General features: G+C 37.4%; 1 protein-coding gene across 12 annotated transcripts in view; it reads left to right on the forward strand.

Annotated features, from left to right (window-relative positions):
- The window catches only part of LOC123688653 (protein daughterless-like), a 47,796-nt gene that overhangs the window by 28,480 nt on the left and 6,047 nt on the right, over positions 1-13,269 (forward strand). For 2 of the 12 annotated variants that reach the window (XM_045627253.1, XM_045627265.1), the window contains 7 exons: positions 6,726-7,058; positions 8,174-8,353; positions 8,588-8,656; positions 8,751-8,943; positions 9,303-9,420; positions 9,548-9,637; positions 12,346-12,444. In XM_045627253.1, coding sequence (XP_045483209.1) covers positions 6,726-7,058; positions 8,174-8,353; positions 8,588-8,656; positions 8,751-8,943; positions 9,303-9,420; positions 9,548-9,637; positions 12,346-12,444 — 1,082 coding nt within the window. The remainder of the gene's footprint in view (positions 1-6,725; positions 7,059-8,173; positions 8,354-8,587; positions 8,657-8,750; positions 8,944-9,302; positions 9,421-9,547; positions 9,638-12,345; positions 12,445-13,269) is intronic. The other 10 variants (XM_045627254.1, XM_045627255.1, XM_045627256.1 and 7 more) reach the window with 10 other exon arrangements.

A 13,269-nucleotide genomic window follows, 5' to 3' on the forward strand; every position in this document is an offset into this window, starting at 1 on the left:
CGAGAACTAATGCATAAAATGAAAAAACAATTACTGTGCTGAAATCAGTATAAGAATACCTTTCAAATGAGGTATCACTCACCCCATCTTCCCTATTCAAAATTTGGGGGTGAGGGTTGTAGTAGCAAGGGTTGAAGCGCTATGCGTCCGTAACCTACATCTTAAGTTGTCCCCCTCGAAACAGAAATCGACCTGTCCGAGCATTTCTATCGAAAAACTTTATTTCGTCTGTAATCTCGTCTGTTTCGTTTTCAAATGGCCACCCTGTATAAGTAGTGTAGTAAAAAGAATTCCATTATTTTTGCAATGGAATTACCATAGTTGAAATGATCCGATTCAAGTCAAATATGCTCCGTTTTGTTCGATAACTTGTTGCCATTTTGGAGGCAATATCATAAGTGCCTTTCCCATAGAAGCCCTCGTCCTTATTGGCAAAAAATTGAGACAGTCGATTTTCACAAGCGTCTGTTGAAACGAATTTTTCACCATCAAAATTATGCGCCTTGGACATGAACAAATGGTAATCACTCGGTGCCAGGTCCGGACTATAAGGTGGATGCATAACAACCTCCTGATGGAACACAAAGTCTCTCCTATCGGCCAAAGCTGGGAGCTTCTGGGGGATTGCTTCATTCAGACGGTCTAATTGTTGACAGTACAGTTCCGTGTTAACAGTTGTGCCGAAGAGGAGCAGCTTATAGTATATCATTCCCTTCCAATCCCACCAAAAACACAGCAAAATCTTCCTTGGCCACCGTTTCCGCCGGCTCACCGCGTTTCGACCACGACCGTTTTCGCTTGACGTAGTCGTATGTTATCCACTTTTCATCACCAGTCACCAACTGCTTCAAAAATGGTTCGATTTTGTTGTGATTCAGCAAATGGCAATTCGATCTATTATACTATCTATGAGTTTTTTGCGTTAACTCGTGTGGCACCCATACATCGAGCTTCTTCTTGAGATCAGCCTAATGCAAATGGTTTTGAGCTTTTGGGCAATCGAAACTTTGCTTAAACGAAGGTGGGACTCGACAATGTCCATGATACTATCGATATATTCGACAATTGGTCTTTCAGTGCGAGGAGTATTTTTAACATCGAAATTACCGAAACGGAATCGACGAAATCAAAATTGCGCGTGATTGGCTGTTACACATAAACAGTATTAACATTTTCAGCGGCCTTCCTTACATTGTCGCCTTTATCGAAAAAAAACTGTAGAATATAGCGTATTTTCTCTTTGCTAGTGTCCATCTTTGACGAGCGATCAAACTAATCACTTAACCGTCAGAAAAGTTTTTGTAGTACGAAATCTCATCTTTCATTTATTGGAACTCGATCTGACGCGGGATACAGATAACCAAAGACATCTATGGGAAAAATAATAGTTCTCTTTTTACTGCACCTAATATAATCAGCTCTCTTACAAGAGTTGTTGCACCCTTAATAAGCACATTTGGACATAATTTTTGGGGAATCACGTTTTCTTGGGAATTATTGAAACACTGATGGACGACAGACGAGAACTTTATTGTGGTACAGCACTTGGGAGCATCCTTGAACTAACTCAACTGGCCATCACCTCTTAACTTACTCTACAGAACTCTCCTTTTTCCTGTTTTACACCTGAGTTACAAACATAAAATCATATTCCGAATTTCATCTTCCTTTTCTTATTCTCTAATTTGTATGCCTGCGGAATGGTATCATGGTGCCCTGCACACTAATTAGGGTAGGGGGGAAAATATTCTCTATTGTATCATCCTGAGAAAGTTGTGAGGTATTGTGATCACAATTTCGGCTGATTGCTTTTTGTCGCCACAACTTCATACGTTCTACAAACCCTCGAAATATCGCTTAACAATTTGAATTCATCTCGGTACAATTAACAACTTCCAATCAGTTTCCCAGCATCCTACAAAAAGTGAGAAGAATCTCGCTCGAATTTTTCCAAATACCTCCCGGTCTTCGAAGTGGAACGTCTTCGAACCGCGCGCACAGGGGCATTCCTCCCGTTCTTATCCTCTCCTGTGCTCGACGCGCAGGATGTTTCGCAACGGCCCGCTTAACATCCCATAAACCATTCCGACACATTTTTTTTTCGCCTGCCTAGATACGCAGGTGCGAGCGACCGTGGGACGGTGTGGATTTTTACGGAAACGTTGCCGGGCGAATATCTCATGGCCGATCTAGATTACGCGAGTTTGATGTTCTTCGGAAACTTCGGTTATTGGTAATCTCTTGTAAGGGTTTTTTTTACAATTAAGGGGCGATTTTAATTGGATTAATTTGAGTGAATACCCCTTACCGGTAGGTTTGAAGTATTTTAATTTTCAATTTTGAAAACCTTGAAAATTTTACAATTTTACTTCATCGGATTCTTCTTATGTAATATCTCTTGCTGATTTCGTGTAATTCAATATTTTGATATTGATCTTTTAAGAGGGTTTCGGAAAGTGGAAATTTTCCTTTTGTTTTGTATATTTTCGATAATATTCTTAGACGTACAACTTTGCTCTTGCTGTTTTTTTCCAAAGTACGAGGCTTACATTTATGATTCAAAGTATTGTTCATCGCTGGCCACTATTTTCTCCCATTTTTCGGGCATCGTGCCAATCCCGTGTTGAAAAAACTGGTCATCTTTTTAAGCGATCCACCAATCAATCCAATTTTTTACTTCTTCATAAGACCGGAAGTGCTAGTCAGTCAGGTCGTGTGCCATTGGTCGAAACAAGTCATAGTCCAAGTAGCAACGTCTGGGGAATACAACAATTTCATTTATCCGCAAGATAATCTTGTGGCATTACTTTTTAAATATGATTTCTGGCATATGACCGCCACGGCTGGCTCGGATGTAGTCCAATCTGGACGTCCAATTTTCGATGACTTTTTCCAACATTTGTGGCCTTATATCGGCAATAACACGGCGAATGTTGTCTTCCAAATGGTCAAGGGTTTGTGGCTTATCCGCATAGACCAATGACTTCACATAGCCCCACAGAAAGTAGTCTAGCGGTGTTAAATCACAAGATCTTGGAGGCCAATTCACAGGTCCAAAACGTGAAATTAGGCGGTCACCAAACGTGTCTTTCAATAAATCGATTGTGGCACGAGCTGTGTGACATGTTGCGCCGTCTTGTTGTTGGAACCACAGCTCCTGGACATCATGGTTGTTCAATTCAGGAATGAAAAAGTTAGTAATCATGACTCTATACCGATCACCATTGACTGTAACGTTCTGGCCATCATCGTTTTTGAAGAAGTACGAACCAATGATTCCACCAGCCCATAAAGCGCACCAAACAGTCCGTTTTTCTGGATGTAACGGTGTTTCGACATACACTTGAGGATTAGCTTCACTCCAAATGCGGCAGTTTTGTTTGTTGACGTAGCCATTCAACCAGAAGTGCGCTTCATCGCTAAACAAAATAAAATGGACGTAGTGCGCGATACGTATTCCGCACAGAACCATTATTTTCGAAATGAAATTGCACTATTTGCAAGCGTTGTTCAGGCGTGAGTCTATTCATGATGAATTGCCAAACCAAACTGAATCATACTCTACAACATATGAAATTACAGAAAGTAACCGGTGACAATTTTTTCATCGGGCTACTGCCTGGTCCTTTCCATTAGGATTTCGGAATCTCAATATCTCTGGGTTCGAACCCTTTAGCTGGCTATTCACTAAATTGTTCTACAACGATCATTTTATATTTTTTTCTATACGTCTCGATATTTTCTGCATTAAAAGAAGAAATAGCGGATTGTAGTGTAAAATTCGCCGTGTTTTTTCCATCAGGTGCAGAAATACACTCTATTATCTGCCAGTCGACATTCCTATCGTCCCCCGTAATATCCAACACGCGTTTCTATCAATCGAACGGAATGAAATGCACCGACGGTACAACAATAATAACTCAGTGTGCCCCGCGCTAGAACCGTTGATCGCGCACAATGACTGGACGTCCTTCAACTTTATAAATAAGGAATACACCTCCCGTGATTTGTCCTGTCCATTGTCGAAAGAGCGGAAAAAAATCTCTCTTATTATCGAGAAAGCGAGTTCACACCTATAAAGAGCGATCGTAAGATTTTTCGTAACGTATTTGGGCGAAAACCGATCTTATCTTGTGGGAATGTACACTTCGCCAATGAATTTAGGCACCATTGAAAATTAGGCAAAAGTTGAAGATACATTTTCGTCAAAACTACTTGTCCGATTTGGATGTTTTTTTTTAATGATAGGTTATTTTCTCCTGAACCTTTCTATGTAAACCGCATGCGTTTAAAAACCTCTATTTTTACCCTAGAGGAATAAACATAGATAGAGGAAGTATACGCAATTTTTACATGTCCCCAACATGGTTAGATTACGTTGTCGCATTGTGATATATTTTCAAATCCACAATTTTACTATATCGTTATGAATGTATACTATATTGTATGAAATATATTTATTCCAGTGATTCCCGATTAAATATGCAAATTTGAATAGTTGGAATCCGATATTTTTCCTGATTGTCGAATTTATAATAAGCAGAATATTTATTATTTTCTGTATCTACCTGCTGAAATCCAAGGATTGGCAACTTTTGCCCTCCTAGTGTCATCGGTTGTTTCACGTCGTTTGGCGCGCTTGAAGTTTGTTCTCTGAATTTCTGATATATTTAGGTATTTATTTCAATATATTTTGACTTAATATGAAACATTAATTCACTATGGGACATAAGAAGTGCGTTTTTTGTAGAGAAACTCGCGAATTGAGTGAAATATCGTATCACTGATATGTTTTCATTTCCGCGCGCTTCATGTCAAATTTGATAGTTCATTTTGGAGACAAAATTTGATTACTGAAAATGACATAAGCTCCCTCTATCTATATTTATATGCGCATCCCAGAATACAGATGCCATAACTTTGCCAGCTAACTGTTGTTCCTCGCTTTGGATTCGGTTCATCGTGTGCAGTCCACTCAGCTGACACTCGATTGGACTCTGGAGTGAAATGATGGAGCCATGTTTCATCCATTGTCACATATCGACGCAAAAATTCAGGTTTATTGCTCTTAAACAGCTTCAAACACTGCTCAGAATCATTAACACGTTGTTGCTTTTGATCGATTGTGAGCTCGCGCGGCACCCATTGACACACAGATTTCTCATGTACAAATATTCGTGAATGATATGATGAACACATTCAGATGATATCTCCACAAAGTCTGCTACGGTCATTCAAAATTTTTTTGTGAACTTTTTTGATTTTTTCGTCGGTGACAGCCTCTTTTGGGCGTTCACTGCGTTTAAAATTAGCACGCCAATCAATGATGGTTGATTTTCCTGGTGCAGACCCCGGAAACACTTCATCAAGCCAAGATTTTGGTGCAACTGTATTTTTCCCTTCAAAACGCAATATTTTATCAGCACACGAAATTCTTTTTTTTTTCAATCTTTTTTCAAATAACAAAAGTAGCTACACTCACAACGCAATATCTCAAAAACTAATAGTAGGACTGCTGTCAAATTTAGACACGTATCGTCTGAAGTTTGGTACTAACCAAAAATCATACGGATTTAATACTAGCATCGCCATCTGTGCATCAGACCGGGGACTTTTCAATTGGCCTGATATAATAACATACGACTCCTCTATTTTCTCCTAACGCTCCCCGACAGTCAAATGGAGTTATCTACCTTAACTTCCTTATAAATCTCAGTATTCCCCTATATCCCTAAGATGTATCTTCGAGACCGACCCACCAGAATTTATTATTGCCTTTTTCTGGACCCTATCCCGGGACTCCGCAGGGTTCTCCCTGTTTCTCGGACTCAGCATATACATCCGAAATATATTTCAGAGCATGAGGAATTCCCCTAACAACTTTATTCGTCGAGAAAGATACTCTGGCTCTGCTGTCTCATCGTAAATTTTTTATTGCCCTTTGCTGCCCCACCGTGAACGTCAATCGATCTTGTCAATTTCGAAGTAAGACTTTCTCGTAATCTGCATCAGCAGTGATGGTATGAAAGAATTAAGATTATGCGTTTTGCGATGTGAAAAAATACTAAACAATGAGAATTTTGCATAATGCTTTAATATTTGTGAAAAAAAAAGGTTTTCTAACCTCTAGATATGACTCACTTCAGGTAAATGTGTATTTATGATGTTTATATTGAAAATAATAAGGAATGATATAATTTCAAGTTGCTATAATGGCAACACTGTATTATTTTTTGACGTTTCTTATGTCATTTGTGCTCAGCAGGTTAGGTTAGGTGTATTATTTTTTGACGTTTCTTATGACATTTGTTTTTGATAGGTTAGATCATTTAATCATAAAGATACACTCTTCAAGAACGTTTAGAAATTTAAAAAAAAAACGAAGTGTGCCATTCTTTCCTCTTTCTCTTAAAGTTGAAGAGTTGCTGTTTAGCTACCACCCTGAACAGAATCCATAAATCTAAGAAAAATATCCATATCATCGCTGAACCTTCAGAAGCTCTTGAAACCAAATGGGCGATTTTTTGAATTTTATTATTCATAATCCAAAACGTGAACTATAAAAATGCCGTATTGTAAAAAAAACTAACTCGCCGAACATTCTCTCAAAGAGGAACCCAACATCTCATTCTCTAAAACAGAAATTCTCTCAAATATCGCCCCTTCACCAAATTGTCTCAGTGACCAAATTTTCTATGTTTAAAATTTATTTTCTTCTTTTCCAGTATGGCTCTGACGAGTTCCCAACACATGACTCCTCCCCCAGGTACTCGTCGCCCGGTGGCGCCGCCGCCACCGGTTACTACCTGGGACCGGAAGGCGCCACGGGCGCCAGCGTCGGAGAATGGACAGGCGCCCAATACAACGCGCCCTACCAAACTTATGAGGCCTATGGGCTTATACCGGAAGGTGACCCAACAGGTGCCCAAGGATCACAAGGATTGCCTCCCATGTCCTCGCTAAGGCCGAATGGCGCCCAAGCGACCGCCATGGCGGGGGCGCCAAACACAGCAGCCTTCGTGCCGAACACTCACGCCGACACTGTGGCAAAGACATTGGTAAGAAAACATTGATTTTAAATACTATGAAATGATCGGGATGGTGTGGTGTGACGCAGGGATCTATTATTGGTCCAGGCATGTTTTTTTGTAACGTTTGGGCTCTACAAACGATTGATTTTAGGTTTGGTGTGTCGCAAGGATCCATTGTTGTTTTATATTTCTGTTTTTCGTGGTATACCACAAGGATCCTTCATTGGCTCGCATAACTTCCTTTGAAACATATCAGAAGAAGAGTTGACTATATTTTCAATTGCTAATGTTAATCACCATTTTTTGATCCAATTCTACATATTGGAGGATGATTTTTTCCTACTTACATCTTATTTGGTTACTTGTAGCTTCCTTTATTATTTAACAATACTTTTGTTGCTACCTCTAGATCAATTTCGTCATTTTTAAATTTGGGATGACCTAAGGATGCTATCTTGGACTTCACAACTTCTCTGGAATCAATCGGTAACATTGATTTGCTACCTTAAAGTCTAATTTCTTGATATACTAGATGTATGGGAAACCCCAAGGCTTCCTTTTTGGTTCAAATTAATTATCTGATACTTTTAGATCAATGTCAATTGATTGAGATACCACAAGGATCTTTATTGGTATAATTAGATTCTCTAGAGATGTCCAATAACATCAATTTAATAATTTACCAGCGTCCAACTCCTAGTATTATTCCATTTATTTATTTGAAAAGGAATACACTCAGGTGATTTTCACACCCAAAAAGTGTTCCCACTCTGAAAAAGTTTTAGAAGCTTGAACTATATTTCTGTATGTCAAGTAACATTTGTGTGATACGCCACAAGAATGATTTCTTGCTATATTTATGTACTCAGAAACCTGTAACCAAGATCCTCAATTGATCAACAAACTGCTTCATCTAGATCCATTGCAATATTGTAAATTGTGAGGGTTTCCACAAGGATCTTTCTTGGTCTACTCAGATTCTTAGTCTAACTCCAGGTGTTCTAGAAGGTGTGGTGTCCTTTTTTGATGCTTCTGTGTTATACTCCTAATGCTTCTTTCTTGTATAGTAGTCAGTTGCTTCTGTACATCTTTCTTCATTTTTATGTATAAGTGTGATTTAAATGTTTTTGTTATCTTTTCAGGTGTACCCACCTATTCCAGAGCAAGCCAGTGCGAGCAGTTACAGTTCGGCCCCTTCAACACCAGTTAGTTCCCCTCCTCCTCTAGCCCCTGCACCATGGTTAGCCAATCACACTAACCAACACTCTCCACATTACACACAAACTGTCAACAATGGTACCACTGCTCAAGGTCTCCATATGGTAAGTCGAAAAAATGGGATACATCCAAAAGTTATCACTGTTATTTCACACTGAATGGCTAAAATCACTGTTGTCATTACCATTTGTGTTTTGTTTTTACTTTTCTGTCACTGAATTGAATATTAAACTCTTGCTTTCGAAATTTTGGTAGTTCGCTTTTTTTCCTTTGTTTTTTTTTGTTCCTTTTGTTTTTGGTATGTTCTGCATGTTTCTTTTTTTTGTTTTTGTGTGTAGCCCACCGCCCCAGAAGCTCAAAGGTTAGACGATGCCATTGTTTTTCTGAGGGATCATGCCGAAGTGAATGTGAGTACATTTTTTTTGTCGTTTCGAAAACTGCGCTTTTTTTTACGTTCGTTCTTTTCGTCTTCCTCTAAGGTCAGTTAAAATTATCGGTCAGTATAATTTTCAGGGAACACGTATGGAGGAGAGGTTAGACGATGCGATAAACGTGCTGAGGAACCACGCAGAGTCTCAGCTGGGTTTGGGACAGCTACCGCCTAATTTTAGTTCTTTAGGATACGCAGTACCACCGCTTCCTGAACCACACTTACCAGAACCAATCAAAGTGGAAAGGGCAACGTACAACACAAGTGAGTTGGGTTTGTTAGGTCTTGAGGTTATTGAAATAATAATAATATTTCGCTATATCTTGGTTTCTGTTCGAGATATTTGGAAAAATTCTAAAATGAACTAAGATGAAACCAAGATATAGCGAAATCAAGATATCTTTGATCTGCTTTATGATATCTTATTATTTCGAAAAAAGAGATCGGTGTCCTTGAAGATTTTTTCCTTCAGTCTTACAGTTTTCAAGATGCTTCAGTGAGCATCGAGTTTGGGACACCTTGTACTTACATTAATTTTTATGCAGGGTATTTTGTAATAATGTTAAGTGGAAAAAAATAGTTGATCAGACGAATATGCAAAGTAATACTCGATTCAATTTCAGAGAAACGCAAGGAACCCCCAGACAGTGATACCAAACCTTCCAGCTCAATAGAAAGTGTGATACAACCAAATTCGACTAGTGGGCCTCAATCTAAATCTTCCAAAAGGTCGAGGAGGTAGTAAGTATCAATTTCAAGATTTTTTTTTTGTCTCGATCGGATCTCCATCTTCAAGGGTGGGGTTCGTTCTCTATTCGATATTTGATTGATGTAGAACAGTTGAATAATAAAAAAAATCTTATCTAAGTAGTAACGCTGAAGAAGAAGAAATAGACGATCCCAGCAACAAGGCAGTACGTGAAAAAGAACGTAGACAGGCCAACAATGTTCGTGAGCGGTATGTAAAACCCCCATTCCTTAAACTTTTTTCCTTGACTGTAATATATCCCTTCGAAAAAAAAAAATGTTTTCATCGTTTTATGAACGATAAATCAGACATAGGAAAAGTGTTCATATGTGTCGTTGGATAGAAAAGCAGTGATCATTCGACAGGTCGATACGAATAGTGGTATATTGCTCTTGTAAGCTATTTTCGTTCATGGTCTTCAACAGTTGGCTATTTGACAATGTGAAGAATATTGTTCTATTCATTGACATTCTTGAAGATTATAGTTTTAAAAATAATTTTACGGGTTTTTCCAATAGGAATGAAATTTGAAATGGTTATAATGGCACCACTGTAATGCTTTTTGACATTTCTTATGTCATTGTTCAGTAGGTTATGTCATTTAATTGTGTTACTGCTCATTACTTCAAAGTAAAATTGCATTTTGGCAGACTCTTTAGCTTTGACTTTTTTTATTGCTATATTCTTGATAAATATTTGAACGAATTGAAAATATGCCCAATATTGATCAGCGAACAATTGAAGACAATTTCAAAAATTTGTCAAATAGCCTTTGAAAGTGACAAGAAAAGGAGTAATACCTTTTACTGGATTTTATGGCAATGTGATTGTCTTCAAGAATGTAAAGATACCAGCATCATCTGCAAAAAAATGTACTAGGGAGAACCTGGATGCTTTGGTCATTTAACAATGTGAAAAAATAATTTGTTATATTTTTGATATATGTTTTTACACTTTTCCTATGCCACCAAAAAGAAATTACTGTATTATCAGTTCGAAGATAGGTAATGTGTAGACTTTTTAATATCGGTTATATCATAGTTAAGTGTAATGGATTAGATATTTAACAAAATTACTAAATGAGTAGAATTCCATCCTCATCAATATCCACCCCATACAATTTCGACTTTATAAATATAATTCAAGCTTATACTGATACCTTACCTGAAAGTTTTTGATCACTGATACAATTTTTAGTAATACCTTAGCATACCTTATCACCTTAACGTATGAACAAATTCAAGATGACATATTTAGCAGCATTTATCAACTCTGATGGTGTCCCGGACATCTGAACAAAATTTTTACTGTCCACTTCAAATATGAGTAGATATAAAGAAATAATGATTATCTGTCTTTGGCACAAAGATAATCGATTCTATTGTCCAAGTAATTATTTCATAGGCAATGCGATTCTAATTGAAAATCGTTATTTATTTAAAAAAATCCTTAATTTATGAAGAAGCCAATTGCGATTTTAGAAAAAATAGGTTGTATACCTCATAGTGAAAGCACATTTACATTGTCATCCGGAAAAATTATTGCTTTCACTACTAGATACTCGATGTACTATTTACTTGGTAAATTTTCAATTTATTTCATTTCAATTGGCAATTTTTTCTTCGAAATAATTCGGTCATCTGAAGTCAAAAATTTCATAGAATGATATGGTATTTCAACACAAATGTCATTTATTTCTTTTTTGGAACAATTTTCATGAAAATTCCTTTGGATCTAAAAATAGAAAAAAATTCATATAACAGAATCTATAATGAAAAAAAGATCTATAATGATAATCAGTGGTTGTACAGTTTTTCGAATGGTTTTCATGCAAAGAGTTATAAACATAGATAGAGGGAGTATAAGCAATTTTTACTTGTCCCTAACATTGTTAGGTTAGGTTATCGGATTGTTATATATTTTCAAATCCACAATTTTACTATATCGTTATGAATGTATGTTGCATTGTATGAAATATATTTATTTGAGTGATTCCCGATTGAATATGCAAATTTGAATATTTGGAATCCGATATTTGTCCTAATTGTCGAATTTATAATAAGCAGAATAGTTACTATTTTCCGTATCTACCTGCTGAAATCCAAGATTTGGCAACTTTTGCTCTACTAGTGTCATCGGTTGTTTCACGTCGTTTGACGAGCTTGAAGTTTGTTTTCTGAATTTCTGATACATTTAGGTATTTATTTCAATATATTTTGAGTTGATATGAAATGTTGATTCACTATGGGACATAGGAAGTACGTTCTTTGTAGAGATACTCGCGAATTGAGTGAAATATCTTATCACTGATATGCTTTCATTTCCGCGCGCTTCATGTCAAATTTGATAGTTCATGTTGGGGTCAAAATTTGCTTACAGAAAATGACATATGCTCCCTTTATCTATGTTTATTACTCTGAGGTTTCTTGAATCGATAGTTGTCAGTATAAACATTGAATTCGATATTTATCAAGTACCTACATTCAACAACAAAAAATTGTCTCAAAGTTCAACCAAAAACTTGCATGTCGATCAGAATACGTATTAATTTTGCTTCAAACCCTGTCCCATCCGGATATCCCTAGGCCCATATTCAGCTAAGCAAATGTTATCGTTTCTTCGAAACCCTCAACATTTGCAATTGAAGAATTCGGCCAGCATGATATGTTGTAGTTTTTAATTTCGCCAGTATTTTTTCTGCGCAACCCAATTTATATTATTTATATTGAAACACTCTTGAGTATGGGCCTGTACTTTCCGAGCAGGAAGTCCCCTCTCCGATCAAGTAAAAAAATAAAAATGACTATTCGTCGATTTGAATGTGAAGAGGCCTTGACGTATCTTTCTCACGTATCGTTTTTTTGGGGGTCCTACAGTTTGTTTTTGAAGTAACGAAACTAACCGGGAGTATTGCACAGTTGTTCCAGCGCGGATGAAACTGAAGAGGGCGACTTAGATCCTGATGTTAAAGCACAAAGGGAAAAAGAAAGGCGGCAAGCTAATAATGCCAGAGAAAGGTGCGATTTTTTTTTTCAATTTTTTTTTTTTTTCATTATTGATTAGTTCCATGTATTTGGCCTATAGTCACTCAGGTGTTTCATTTAACCATTTATTTTCCGTTACTCTAATTGTGTGTCATGAAATAGCGAATTGTGGTTTGAGATCGGTCGATTTTTTTAATTATCTCCTACTCAAGTTTGATCAGAATTACTTATGTTTTGGTGATTAATGTTGAAATCAATTTATCATCCACACCTACCAACTTGATATTGTCTGCAAAATTGGCAACCTAGCACAAATCTCTACAGGGTGTCTTGGAGTATGTCTTACAAACTGATAGGGTATATAAAGGGTGTTTTTTCTTAGAGCTATAGAACTTCAAATTGCAATAAAACAACGATGAACTATTCGATTGACATGAATTTCATTTATCCGCAAGATAATCTTGTGGCATTACATTTTAAATATGATTTCTGGCATATGACCGCCACGGCTGGCTCGGATGTAGTCCAATCTGGACGTCCAATTTTCGATGACTTTTTCCAACATTTGTGGCCGTATATCAGCAATAACACGGCGAATGTTGTCTTCCAAATGGACGAGGGTTTGTGGCTTATCCGCATAGACCAATGACTTTACATAGCCCCACAGAAAGTAGTCTAGCGGTGTTAAATCACAAGATCTTGGAGGCCAATTCACAGGACCAAAACGTGAAATTAGGCGGTCACCAAACGTGTCTTTCAATAAATCGATTGTGGCACGAGCTGTGTGACATGTTGCGTCTTGTTGTAACCACAGCTCCTGGATATCATGGTTGTTCAATTCAGGAATGAAAAAGTTAG

The sequence above is a fragment of the Harmonia axyridis genome, chromosome 1 (genome assembly GCF_914767665.1).
Source record: "Harmonia axyridis chromosome 1, icHarAxyr1.1, whole genome shotgun sequence".
NCBI classification, from domain to species: Eukaryota; Metazoa; Arthropoda; class Insecta; order Coleoptera; family Coccinellidae; genus Harmonia; species Harmonia axyridis.